The 14199-nt window shown below is 47.3% G+C and overlaps 1 protein-coding gene across 1 annotated transcript; it reads right to left on the reverse strand.

Moving 5' to 3' along the window:
* Positions 1–819: 819 nt before the first annotated feature.
* On the reverse strand, positions 820–13901 carry mrpl34 (mitochondrial ribosomal protein L34). Its single transcript, XM_063032246.1, has 3 exons — positions 13859–13901; positions 8477–8565; positions 820–1239 (listed from the first exon to the last, which is right to left on the reverse strand). The coding sequence occupies exon 3, from the start codon at positions 1215–1217 to the stop codon at positions 912–914; it is 306 nt and encodes a 101-aa protein (XP_062888316.1). The 5' UTR covers positions 1218–1239; positions 8477–8565; positions 13859–13901; the 3' UTR covers positions 820–911.
* Between the last annotated feature and the right edge of the window lie 298 nt (positions 13902–14199).

Raw genomic sequence — 14199 nt, forward strand, 5'->3', positions numbered from 1 at the left:
TGCTGGTGCATTTCTTACGCAGTCAAAGGAAGGAGGAGTTATTTGAATGACAGTTGGTACCTAGTATGGTGAGATAAATAGGTCGGATGATATAGACCTCAGACACGCTTTGGACACTAAATGAGCTTTGTTGTGCCCGCAGAAAAAGTGGGTTTTTGGAGGATCGATCAGTTGGCTCTTACAATGAGAAAAGGGATTGATCAGTAGGGAGTTGTCCATGTGTCCAACCTTTGCCTGGGTTGATAGCTCCACCACAGAAAAACAGTCCCCTTTGTTGTGGTCACAGTCGGCGACTTTTAAAGGGTTTTGGAGGATGAGAAGATCGACGGGGTCAGCTCATCTGAAGACTCAAATCTCTCCCTCTCTCTCTCCATCACTACTGAACTCAATACCGCGAACTGAACTGAACTTCACTCATCATCGGAAGACTGTCTTTTTACCCCTAGACTTGAAGAAGCTTGGTTTTTCATATACATTTCCACACTTACTGATATACTTACTTATATATAATCATTGCTAACCTGTTTGATTCATCTGCATTTATATTACTGTATTGCGTAGTTACTAATAAATATTATTAGTTTTTAGCAATACTGGACTCCAAAGTGTTTTCCATCTCTACTGGCTCTTTATTCCCGTCACGGGGTACGTGACAGGACATACAATCAATGTATATAAGCTATATTATGTATTTATAATAATTGTTTATATCATGTCCTTCATCTGACTAAGTTTCTTTTTCCACTGCGTCAGGTCCAGAGTAACAATTCTTTTGTTCTCCTTTACATTTGTGTACAGGAAATGAATTAAACAATGGTGAATCTTGAACAACGGGGCAGCACTTTAGCCGCTGTCTTTATTACAGTATGTGCCGCTGTGGTCAGAGAGCAGAGACAGCTTGTCCATCACCATCAGTGCGTCAGTGATTTCCTCCCCTTCAGCATCCTGCGCAGGATGACCTCGATGCCACCGCGAGTGCTGATCCGCTTCAGCCAGCCGTGCGTCCGTAGCCGCTTGATGGTCTTCGGCTGGTACTCAGTCCCCCTTTTCTTCATCCGCACCTGTTGCTGACTCCACGGGAAGAACCAGGCGCTGAGGCGGCCGGTCACCTCTGCTGGCAGACCTGCAGCGGGCTGCAACGTCAGGAGGCCCTTGGGCCTCAACAGTGCAGAGCTACAGACCTCGCGCTGGATGGGACCGGCCGATGTAGCAGGCATCAAGTACTGCCCTGAGTAGCACCTGCAGAAAGCAACAGAGACGGCAAACATCAGGAAGGGTTCCGTGCTGACAAAACCATATGAACAGAATTAGACCACCCAGCACATCAAGCTTTTTCACCATTACATCACAGGAGATTTATTTTCTCCCTTAACCCCATTCTTCTGCCTTCTCCCTGTAACCTGACACCCTCACAAATCAAGAACATCAAATTCCACTTTAAATACACTCAGTGACCTGGCCTCCACAGCCGTCTGTAGCAATGAATTCCACAAATTCACCACCCTCTGGCTAAAGAAATTCCTCTTTCATCTCTGCTCGAAATGGATGTCTCTCTATTCAGAGGCTGTGCCCTCTGGTCCTAGACTCCCTCTCTATAGGAAACATCTTCTCCATGTCTCCTCTATCCAGGCAAAACGTGAAGCATCAGAGATCCTATAGCTCAGGAGGCCATTTGGCCCATCAGGTTCATGCTAACCAAAAAAGGAGCTTCAGACTCGAAGCCACCATCCAGAACCCGAGCACAGCCCTGTAGGTTACTGTGCCGCATACTCATCAGCTACTGTAAATGGACGACAGTCTGTGCTGTGCTTCCTCACTTCAGCAGATGTCCACTCATACTTAACTCCAGCTATTCCTGCTGTCAAGTACCCCGGATCCATGACCCAAGGTTTGCTAATGCAGACTTCACAATCCTAGTTACGATCTCCAGAATTTCCCTGTAACCCTCGCGTGCCCCTCACCTACACTGGCCGATGGAGACTACAGACATAATTGCCCACTCTCAAGGAACTGACAGCATTCTGTTCACAGGGAAGCAGTCCTGAGCCCACACTCCTCTACTCTGATGTCCCCTCCACCCAGATAGAGCAAACTTATCAAACTATAATATACAACCCTGGGATTCATTCTGTAAAGGGCAGAGTAAATACAAAGAAAAACAATAGAATCAATGAAAAACTACAAAGACAGATGCACAACCAAAAGATAAACAGTAAATACAAAAAGAACAAATTAATAAATATTAATTAATATTGAGAACATGAGTTGTAGAGTCTTTCAAAGTGAGCCCATAGGTTGTGAAGTCAGTTCAGTGTCGAGGTGAGTGAAGTTACCTAAGGACAGGATTTCCCTCATTTTCATTTTCCCCACAGCAGCCTCCTTATTCAGCAGATCATCCTTCACAACTTCTGCTACGGGACACACCCCCACATATTCCATGGCATTCCCTGGTCCACCCTTCCATCTGACCGTCCCAGCCACGTTGCACACAACTAGGGGAAGTGCAGCATCCATCCCGTCACCTCTTCACACCCAGGGGCACAAACTGTCCTCACTCACATCGGCTCCTTCCAGTCCAGTACCCTGCCTTCAGTGCTCTCGGTGTGGAAAGCACACACACACTGCGTGATGGCACAGCAGACACCATCTTAAAAGCTTTAAATGTGTTAAACATTTCACACCATCTTTAAGCTTCTCCCCCCACCCCCACCATTAATCTGATCAACCATTCTAATTATAAAAACAAAAGATTCTGCAGACGCTGGAAATCCAGAGTAACATATACAAAATACTGTTGGAACACAACAGGTCAGGCAGCATTTTATGGAGTCAATGTTTTAGACTGAGATGCTTTATCAGTTCCGTTTTGGGTCTCATTTACCAAATTTGACCTACTGAAATGTACCACTTCATACTTATCTGGGTTGAACTCCATCTGTCACTTCTCAACCCAGTTGTGCATCCTATCGATGTCCCACTGTAACTTCTGACAACCCTCCAGACTATCCACAACACCTGTAAACACTTTAAACCACTATATATAATTCAAAGTACATTTATTATCAAAGGTATCTATACATTCAGTGGTGGGCAAGTTATTGGAGAAGATCCTAATAGGCAGGGTTTATGAGCATTTGGAGAGACATAATTTGATTAGGGATAGTCAACATGGCTTTGTCACGGGCAGGTCATGCCTTAAGAGCCTGACTGAATTCTTTGAGAAAGTAACAAAACACATTGATGAAGGTAGAGCAGTGGATGTAGTGTATATGGATTTCAGCAAGGCATTTAATAAGGTTCCCCATCAAGGCTCCTTCAGAAAGTAAGGATACAAGGGATCCAAGGGGATATTGCTTTGTGGATCCAGAATTGGCTTGCCCACAGAAGGCAAAGGGTGGTTGTAGATGGGTCATATTCTGCATGGAGGTTGGTGACCAGTGGTGTTCCAGAGTGGTGTTCTGGGATCCGTCCTGTATGTGATTTTTATAAATGACCTGGATGAGGAAGTGGAAGGATGGGTTAGTAAGTTTGCTGATGACACAAAGGTTGGGGGTGTTGTGGATAGTGTGGAGGGCTGTCAGAGGTTACAGCGGGACATTGATAGGATGCAGAACTGGGCTGAGAAGTGGCAAATGGAGTTCAACCCAGACAGGTGTGACGTGGCTCATTTTGGTAGGTCAAATTTGAAGACAGAATACAATATTAATGGTAAGACTTTTGACAGCGTGGAGGATCTGAGAGATCTTGGGGTCGGTGTCCATAGGACACTCAAAGCTACTGCACAGGTAGACAGTGTTGTTAAGAAAGCATAAAGTGCGATGACCTTCATCAACCATGGGATCGAGTTCAAGAGCCGTGAAGTAATGTTACAGCTATATAAGACCTTGGTCAGACCTCACTTGGAGAACTGTGTTCAGTTCTGATCACCTCACTACAGGAAGGATGTGGAAACCATAGAAAGTGTGCAGGGGAGATTTACAAGGATGTTGCCTGGATTGGAGAGCATACCTTACGAGAATAGGTTGAGTGAACTCGGCCTTTTCTCCTTGGAGAGCGACAGAGGATGAGAGGTGACCTGATAGAGGTGTACAAGATAATGAGAGGCATTGATTGTGTGGATAGTCAGAGGTTTTTTTCCCAGGGCTAAAATGGCTAACACGAAGGGGCACAGTTTTAAGTGCTTGTAAGTAGGTAGAAGGGGGATATCAGAGGCAAGTTTTTTTTTGCACAGCGCATGGTGGGTGTGTGGAATGCACTGCCAGCGTCAGTGGTAGAGATGGATACAATAGGGTCTTTTAAGAGACTCTTGGATAGGTACACGGAGCTTAGAAAAATAGAGAGCCATGCTGTAGGGTAATTCTAGGCAGTTTCTAGAGTAGGTACCATGGTCAGCACAACATTGTGGGCTGAAAGGCCTGTAATATGCTGTAGATTTCAATGATTCTATGATTATACAACCTTGACATTTCTCTCCTTACAAGCAGCCACAAAGCAAAGGGACCCTTTTAAGAAAAGACAGTCAAACACTCAATTTGCAGAGAGAGAAAAAAAAACAAATGATGCAAACAATAAACGCAAGCAAATAGCATTCTGAACTGGTCCACGAAGAGAACTCATCCACAGACCCTTAGTTCAGTGCAAAGCCAAGTAAACGTTGTACAGCAGCAAGCTGAACCAGCCCCTCTCTCACTTCAGGAGCCAACACCCTAACTTTTTCCAACCTGGCCTTGCGCCTAAACCATCGTCCAAACATTGGGTTCAGTCACTTTGATATGCTCTCAGCTTTGATTTGGTCCGTACCCGACCTTTCCGATTCAGCCCAGTGCTGAAACTGATTCCCTCTTGGAGACGAGCCCACTGCCTCGCCTCAGTGCTACCATGTCGAATTCCTCCAAGTCCAAAACGAAGTTACAGGCTATCGTTTGCGACGATCGTTTACCAGTAAGAGTGGTGAATGAAGTATTTAGTTGTTTTCTTTGTTTCATTAGCCACAAGCAAGAAGTCGCTGAGATTCACCAGTGCCATTTTAAACAGGCATGTTATTCCATCCTGTACTTCTAACACTATTTTATATAATTCTTTATAAGACCCTAAGACACAGGAGCAGAATTAGGCCATTTGGTCCATCGAGTCTGCTCTGCCTTTCAATTATGGCTGATCCTTTTTTTTAAGAACATAGAACATAGAATAATACAGCACAGTACAGGCCCTTTGGCCCACAACGTTGTGCCAACTCTCAAACCCTGCCTCCCATATAAGCCCCCACCTTAAATTCCTCCATATACCTGTCCAGTAGTCTCTTAAACTTCACTAGTGTATCTGCCTCCACCACTGACTCAGGCAGTGCATTCCACGCACCAACCACTCTCTGAGTAAAAAACTTTCCTCTAATATCCCCCTTGAACTTCCCACCCCTTACCTTAAAGCCATGTCCTCTTGTATTGAGCAGTGGTGCCCTGGGGAAGAGGCGCTGGCTATCCACTCTTTCTATTCCTATTATTATCCTGTACACCTCTATCATGTCTCCTCTCATCCTCTTTCTCTCCAAAGAGTAAAGCCCTAGCTCCCTTAATCTCTGATCATAATGCATACTCTCTAAACCAGGCAGCATCCTGGTAAATCTCCTCTGTACCCTTTCCAATGCTTCCACATCCTTCCTGTAGTGAATATATTTTCCTCCCTTCTCAATCCCAGTTCCCAGCCTTCTCCCCGTAACCTTTGATGCCATGTCCAATCAAGAACCTATCAATCTCTGCCTTAAATACACCCAACAACCTAGCCACCATAGCTGCATGTGGCAACAACCATCCTTTGACTAAAGAAATTTCTCTGCATCTCTGTTGTGAAAGGACACCCCTCTATCTTGAGGCTATGCTCTCTTGTCCTAGACTCTCCCATCATGGGAATCATCCTTTCCACATCTACTCTGAATTGGCCTTTCAACATTGGAAAGGTTTCAATGAGATCCCCCCCACCACCATCCTTCTGAATTCCAGCGAGTACATTCCCAGAGCCAGCTAACGTTCCTCGTATGATAACCCTTTCATTTCTGGAATAATCCTTGTGAACCTCTTCTAGACCCCCTCCAATGCCAGCACATCTTTTCTAAAATGAAGGGCCCAAAACTGTTCACAATACTCAAGGTGAAGCCTCACCAGTGCCTTATAAAGCCTCACCATCACATCCTTGCTCTTGTATTCTAGACCTCTTGAAAAGTCATAGTCATACTTTATTGATCCCGGGGGAAATTGGTTTTCATTACAGTTGCTCCATAAATAATAAATAGTAATAGAACCATAAATAGTTAAATAGTAATATGTAAATTATGCCAGTAAATTATGAAATAAGTCCAGGACCAGCCTATTAGCTCAGAGTGTCTGACCCTCCAAGGGAGGAGTTGTAAAGTTTGATGGCCACAGGCAGGAATGACTTCCTATGACGCTCTGTGCTGCATCTCGGTGGAATGAGTCTCTGGCTGAATGTACTCCTGTGCCCACCCAGTACATTATGTAGTGGATGGGAGACATTGACCAAGATGGCATGCAACTTAGACAGCATCCTCTTTTCCAACACTATCGTGACAGAGTCCATTTCCATCCCTATAACATCACTGGCCTTACGAATGAGTTTGTTGATTCTGCTGGTGTCTGCTACCCTCAGCCTGCTGCCCCAGCACACAACAGCAAACATGATAGCACTGACCACCACAGACTCGTAGAACATCCTCAGTATCGTCCGGCAGATGTTAAAGGACCTCAGTCTCCTCAGGAAATAGAGACGGGTCTGACCCTTCTTATAGACAGCCTCGGTGTTCTTTGACCAAAAGAAGAATGCTAACATGGCATTTGCCTTCCTCACCACCGACTTGACCTGCAAGTTAACCTTCAGGATGTTCTGCACAAGGACTCCCAAGTCCCTTTGCATCTCAGATTTTTGGATTTTCTCCCCATTTAGAAAATAGTCTGCACATTTATTTCTACTACCAAAGTACATGACCATGCAATTTCCAACATTTTCATAACTGTTGAATGTTGTTGTTTACTGCATATTACGGCCTGACAAACGCACCACCGCAAATTCCTAATACATGTAAATGTATACAGTGAATAAAGTTGATTCTTGAAATCTGCATTCAGCACTCAAGGACAACCCTGGGTTTCCAATCTTCCATCACTTTGACCCCCCCCCCCCACGATCACCGTGCATCATAACAAGGCCAGATGCAAGCTGGACAAGGAGCATCTGAGCACTGTGCAGCGTCCCAGGACAACCAAGGTAGTGCCATCTGTGAGAGTCCATCCACCTCCCTCCTTCCACAGACACCACCTCAGAATCAAGTCAAAGACTCCACAGCCAACCACCCTTCCCAAGCATTTATACCTCTCCACACCACCCTCCCCACCTGTCAGGCAGAAGACAAAAAGCTTGAAAGTACAGAGCACCAGGTTTAAGGACAGCTCCTATCTCACTGTTATCAGACTCTCTCATATGCTGAATGTTGAACTCTTGATTGTCACCCTTGTACGCTTTTTGTCTGCCAGCACTTTCTCTGTAACTGAAAAAACTATATTCAACATTCTGCTTTCTTATGCCTCAATGTATTCATGGGGGTGTGTAGGGTGTCCAGGGAGGGTAGCAGCTCTAGCGAGGGGCTTGATGTGTACATGTTGGGAAGATTTGGTCCCCACTGGACACTCAGCTCTCACCTGCTGTTTGCACATGACAGCAGCCACAACACTTCAACAGTGGGGCTAAACCAGGTGAGGACAGCTGCTGGGCCACATACCCGGGTGAGATAAGGACATATTTGTCCTAGCATGCAAAGCCAGCGCCAGCAGACTGGGGGAATGAAATCTACAGTGGGATCCAATGGCCAGGAAGGCAATTCCGCAATGCTCCGTGGAGAGCAAAGGGCGTAACAGGGCACAGTAGTCACGGACATCCACTGCGAAGAAGGAAGACCCTAGTATGTAACAACTACTCATACTACTGGACCCAGACTTCCAAGGCTGAGAGAGTGGAGCTGTCCCAGTGCAGCAGCCTTTCCACTTCAAAAACTCTCCTGCACAGGTCTCCTGCCATTGTTGGATTCAATGGACAACCAACTTATGTATGGCAGGATCTGTCTGGATGCTCTTCACTGTACCTCGGTGCACTTGAAAGTAGAACATGGAAGAGTATAGCACAGGAAGACGTTCTACTGGCCCACAATGTTGTGTTAAACTAATTAAACGTCTAATTCCTTTGGCCTATCCCACATCGTTATTCCATCATTCTCGGCACATTCATGTCCGTAAGAACCTCTTTCACGAACCCCTCTAACATATATACAGTACCTCCACCACCATCCCAACAGCACATTCCAGGCACCAACCACTGTGTGAAAACAAACTTGCCTCGCACAACTGCTTTTAATTTACACCCCACCCCACACCAAACACAAACTTTCTGATGTTAGATATTTTGCCTCTCATACCTATGAGTTTTCTCCCCAGCCGTCGTTGGAGGAAACGACCCGATTTTGTCCCACCTCTCTGCACCCTTTCCAAAGCCCCCGAATTCCTCCTATAATGGGGCAACCAGAATTAAAGGCAATAATCCAGTTTTTTATAAAGCTACAACATAGCCCCCAGTTCCTTGACTGATAAAGGACGGCCACGCCATGCCTTGCCTTCTTTACCAGCCTCTCGATCTGAGCAGAGCTATGAACATGGACCCAAAGATCCCTTGTTGAGGGTCTTGCCATTAACATCTACAGTCCTCCTACATTTGATCTCCCATTTGGGTGGATCAGACTCTCCGGGGCGGAGGCCCTCCCGGCCGCCCTACCTGCATCGCCCCACCGCCGCCCGCACGAAATTCATAACAGCCGCAGGTCTTCGGCCTTCACCGGGCGCAGCAAGGCCTCCGCAGCCGCCTATTGGTCACCTTGAGCCAGCAGCTCATCCAATGGCGTGCCGGTTTTCAACGGTAACTGACAATGCGTACTTACGTCTCGCTAAGCATCCTGGGAATTGTAGTTTAATGTCATAGTGAAGCGAGGCGATGCCTCAGATCAATAAGCATACATCACCACGGGCAACTCTCCGATGCTCACTACACTGCAGCCAGTAGATGCAGCAATGCAAGAAACACGGGGGGGGGGGACCGGGGCTCTGTCTGCAGCCCTCTGGGCTCGGCTGCGCTAGTCCTCCACCGTCCTAGCGGTTTCCCAGTAGGACCCCCGCCTTCCGCCCTCTCTAAACTTGAGACCAGCCAAACTTCACTTTCTGCCCGAAGGTGTTATCCATCATTAAGGACCCCCGTCATGCAGGAGATGCCCTCTTCGCATCAGAGAGGAGGTACAGGATCCTGAAGACACATACTCAACGTTTCAGCAACAGCTCCGCCATCAGATTTCTGACTGGACAATGAACCATTATCTTTCTCTTTTTTTTGTGTGCCATACGCCGCCAGAGCCTCGGCGTCCACTTTTCAAGTGGTTGTCTTGGAGGAAAGATTCTGTAAGTGGTCCCCCACGTCCTTCTCACAGCGCAGTTTTTTTTACGAAGTCAAGTTGCGAGCTCTCAACCCGGCACGGATGGAAAGCGTGCCCAGGAGCGACCCGACTGGATTCGAACTCGGGAACCTTCGCTCCGGAGTCCGGCGCTGATGTCACTGCTGATATTTGTCATTACTGTATATTTGTAATTTTTTGCTCTCTTTGTACTACTCAATTTAATGTTACACACACACACACATACATAAATATAAGACCTTAAGATAGAGGAGCAGAATTGGCCATTTGGCCCATCGAGTCCGCTCCATTTTCCTCTCAGCCCCAATCTCCTGCCTTCTCCCCGTATCCCTTCATACCCTGATCAATCAAGGATCTATCAACCTCTGCCTTAAATATACATAAAGACTTGACCTCCACAGATTCACCACTCTCTGGCTAAAGAAATTCCTTCTAATCTCCGTTCTAAAAGGACGCCCGTCTATTCTGAGGCCGAAACATCGACTGTGCTCTTTTCCATAGATGCTGCCTGGCCTGCAGAGTTCCTCCAGCATTCTGTGTGTGTTGAGGCGTTTTATGTTTAATGAAACCTGTAACATATTTATTGAACTCCAAAACCTCAACACAAAGTGTGCTAATAATCCTTACGTAATCATGTCATTGCACCAGACCAGCCTCTTAAAGTGAAAGTGAAGTCCCCCTCCAGTTCAGATGGTCAAACTGCCCCTTCTGTGCAGTTCCCACCTTCCATGGAAGAGAGGCCAGTGATCCAAAAATCTTATACCCTCCTTCCTACACCAACTCCTTAGCCACATATTAAACTGTATAATCTTCCTCGTTCTGGCCTCACTAGCATGTGGCATGGGTAGCAATCCTGACAGCACAATCCTGGGGGTTGTGCCTTTTAACTTAGCACCTAACTCCCTATGCAGATCCTGTACACTCATCCTACTCATGTCATGGACCATGACCTCTGGTTGTTCACCCTCCCACTTAAGAATGATGAAGACTCGATCCAAGATGTCCCAGGTCCTGGCAACCGGGTGGTAACACACCATCTGGGAATCTCGTTCTCACTTATAGAACCTCCTGTCCATTCCTCGAACTAATGAATCCTCTATCACCATGTTTTTTCTTCCCCCCTCCACCATGCCTTCTGAGCTTCTGAGTCTCAGAGGCAGACTCAGTGCCAGAGACCCAACCTCTGTTAAGTAACCGAACCCCCCCTTCCCCCGAGGTATACCTGTTGTTGAGGGGGATGGCTCCTTAACCCCTTTCTCCTTCCTGACTGTCACCCAGTTTCCTGTGTCCTGTACCTTGTGTGTAACTCCCTCTCTTTATGTCCTATTGATCACCCCCTTCAGCCTCCCAAATGATCCAGAATTCATCCAGTTCCAGCTCCAACTTCTTAACACGGATAGTTAGAAGCTGCAGCTGGATGCACTTCTCGCAGTTGTAGTTGTCAGGGATACTGGAGGTCTGGCCTGGCCCTGATCTTTGGAACTCGGTGCTGAAACCTCTACAGCTTTAAGGTGCTCCTTAAAAATCTGTGATTGAGTTACAAACTTTCTGTGACTTGGTGTCATATTTTGTCTGATTACATTGCTTGAAGCTGTGATGAATCTGTGCAATACCAGGCTCTAAAGTCAGGGAATGTTGAGCAGCTTGAAGCTGTCATGGATCTGTGCATTGCACTCTCCAGGCAGGAAGACTGAAAGCAAGAAGCAGTCGGTTGAGGCTGGCTGGCTCACTGAGTGAACAAGGACTGCAGATGAGAGCTGCGGTTGAACAGGGCTGCAGGTCATGAGTCTGGAATGAGTGGTGGGGAATCCTATTAGCCAGGTGGAGACCGGGAGGTGCCTGCATGTGATGCAATCACTCGGAATGCTCTCCACCATACATTATAGAAATTTTCTACAGTCTATGTTTCAGGCCAAACCCTTTCATCAGAACTGGAAAGAAAGTGGGCAGAAGCCAGAAAGAAACAAGAGGAAAGTGCATGAGCTGCTGGGTGATGGGTGAATTAAGGTGGGGGGGGGGAAAGAGGGATGGATGGGTGGGCAGGTGGGAGGGGGAGAATGGGAATGACGTGAGAAGCTGGTGGTTAAAGAGACATTAGGCTGAAAGAGATTGAATCTGACAGAAGAGGAGAGTAGATCATGGAATACAGGGCAGGAGGTGGGGAACCAGAGGGAGGAATGTTTGGGTGATGGCAGGTCATCGGGGTGGGGAGATAATAGGGCCATAGAGATAAGGGAAAACAAAGGCTAGAGGGATGGGGAGGAGAGGGGAATGGTTAATTCCACTTCTCTTTCCATGGGTGCTGCTGAACTGTTAGGCTGAGAAGTGGCAGGTAGAGGTCAATCGGCTGAAGTGTGAAATGATGCACTTTTGGAAGTTGAAATTGAAGGCAGAGTACAGGGTGAATGATAGTCTGGAGTCACAGTCACAAGTTGAAAGGGTAGCTATGATGGCATATGGTGTATTGGACTTCATCAGTCAGGGGACTGAGTTCAAGAGCCACAGAGTAATGTTACAGCTCTATAAAACCCTGGTTAGACCACACTTGGAATATTATTGTGTTCAGTTCTGGTCACCTCATGATAGGAAGAATGTGGAAGCTTTAGAGAGGATGCAGAGGAAATTTACCAGGATGCTGCTTGGATTAGAGAGCATGTCTTATGAGGATAGGGTGAGCAAGCTAGGGCTTCTGTCTGGAGTGAAGGAGAATGAGAAGTGACTTGATAGAGGTGCATAAGATGATAAGAGGTGTGCAAGGCGTCCTGTCCCCATTCTAACAAGTTTCTACAGGAGCACCATTGAGAGTGTCCTGTCTGGCCGCATCATTGTGTGGTACAGAAGCTGCAGGACATTGGACTGCAAAGCCCTACAGAGGACAGTAAAAACTGCCAAGAGGAACTCCAGAATCTCCTTCCCACCCATCATTTGTGACATTTACCGGGAGAGTTGCAGACAAAGGGCCCAAAGCATTGTTGAGAATCCCTACCACCCATCCCACAACCTCACTGACCTTCCACCATCAGGAAGGAGGTACAGGAGTATCAGGACTAGGACTGCTGAACTGGGATACAGCTTCTTCCCTTGAGCTGTGAGACTAATGAATACCTGTCACCACCGAGTTCTTACCACTGGGGCAGCGAGCTGTTTACTGTTTACCTGTGCTGCATGTATTTTGAATAATATTTTATTAAATTATTTATGGTAATATTTTGGTTTATGTTCTGTGTGTGATATATCCCACTGCCTCCCACTGTTTGGTCCAGAGGAATGTTGTTTCATTTAGTTGTATATAAGTACAGTCAGATGACAATGAACTTGAAGTTGAAGAGGCGTAGATCCAATGGGAAGCTGGTGCCTTTTCCCTGGGTGGAAATGGTCAATACGCAGGGTGTAATTTTAAGGTGATTTCAGGAAAGTACAGTATGTTAATAGTGTAAAAGCCTCCTTCCAACACTAGCAATGCCTGGCCCAGGGCAGCTCATTCCAAATGCAACAATCACTCTGCAAACACGAGGAATTATGCAGATGCTGGAAATTCAAGCAACACACACCAAAGTTGCTGGTGAATGCAGCAGGCCAGGCAGCATCTCTAGGAAGAGGGACAGTCGACGTTTCGGGCTGAGACCCTTCATCAGGACTCCTCAGGAAGTGTCCTGACGAAGGGTCTCAGCCCGAAACGTTGACTGTCCCTCTTCCTAGAGATGCTGCCTGGCCTGCTGCATTCACCAGCAACTTTGATGTGTGTTGCAACAATCAATCTGCCTTCATTCCTAGGGAGGGACTGACTCTTTGGCCTGCCAGTTCCATGCCAAATACCAGTCACCCATTGACACTCAATCCCTGAGCCTCCGCCACTGCAAAACATGGGCAGGGAACCTGCAATGAACTGAGGTCACCTCCCCTGGTGCCCCTCCTCCTTCCCTTTCTCCCATGGTCTACTCTCCTGTCCCCTTTGCCCTTTCCATTTATCACCCCCAGATCCTTACTTAATCTCCCCCCTTCCCCACCCACCCGGGTTCACCTATTACCTTCCAGCCTGTCCTCCTTGCCCCCACCCCCCCGACTATCTTCTGGCGCCTTCCCCCTCCTTTCCGGTCCCGAGATAGGGTCTCGGCCCGAAACGTCGACTGTGTATGTATTTCATCGCTGCTGCCTGACCTACTGAGCTCCTCCAGCATTTTATGTGTATTGTTTTTTGGATTTTCAGCATCTGCAGAATCTCTTGTGTTTATAAAATGAAGTCGGGCAGCGTCTGTAGAGGGAGAATCCGAGCTGGAACTGTTTGCACTGCACATCGGCAGTGGTTCAAATCCGCGTTCGGCAGCTTTAATGTTACCTCACCTGTGGGCTGTGCTCTCCCTGAAGCTGGGGCGGGTGGCCGGGAGTCGACCCTCAGCGCCCCCCAAGCAGGGCCGGGAGTCGATCCACAGCTTCCTCGGTAAGAGCCGGTCAGCCGACAGATGCGACCGCGCTCCCTACAATTGACGCATTTTCAACGCCCACCAGCCCCGCGCCGGCCCGCCCTGGCGCAGCCGGTTGGCTACATTGATGTGATTGACAAGCAGTTTTCCAGGATCCCTGTGAGCTTAATGGCTGGGAGAGGTGGCAATCAGTGCGGAGGGAAGGCGGCGAGCTGCTGATTGGACTGTTCCTCTGCAGCGATCAAGGACAAGCGGAGACAT

Source organism: Mobula hypostoma, chromosome 24 (assembly GCF_963921235.1).
Source record: "Mobula hypostoma chromosome 24, sMobHyp1.1, whole genome shotgun sequence".
NCBI classification, from domain to species: domain Eukaryota; kingdom Metazoa; phylum Chordata; class Chondrichthyes; order Myliobatiformes; family Myliobatidae; genus Mobula; species Mobula hypostoma.

What these genes read in the sequence shown, in the direction of transcription:
- mrpl34 (XM_063032246.1), bottom strand. Translation starts at nt 1,217, where the DNA reads ATGCCTGCTACATCGGCCGGTCCCATCCAGCGCGAGGTCTGTAGCTCT.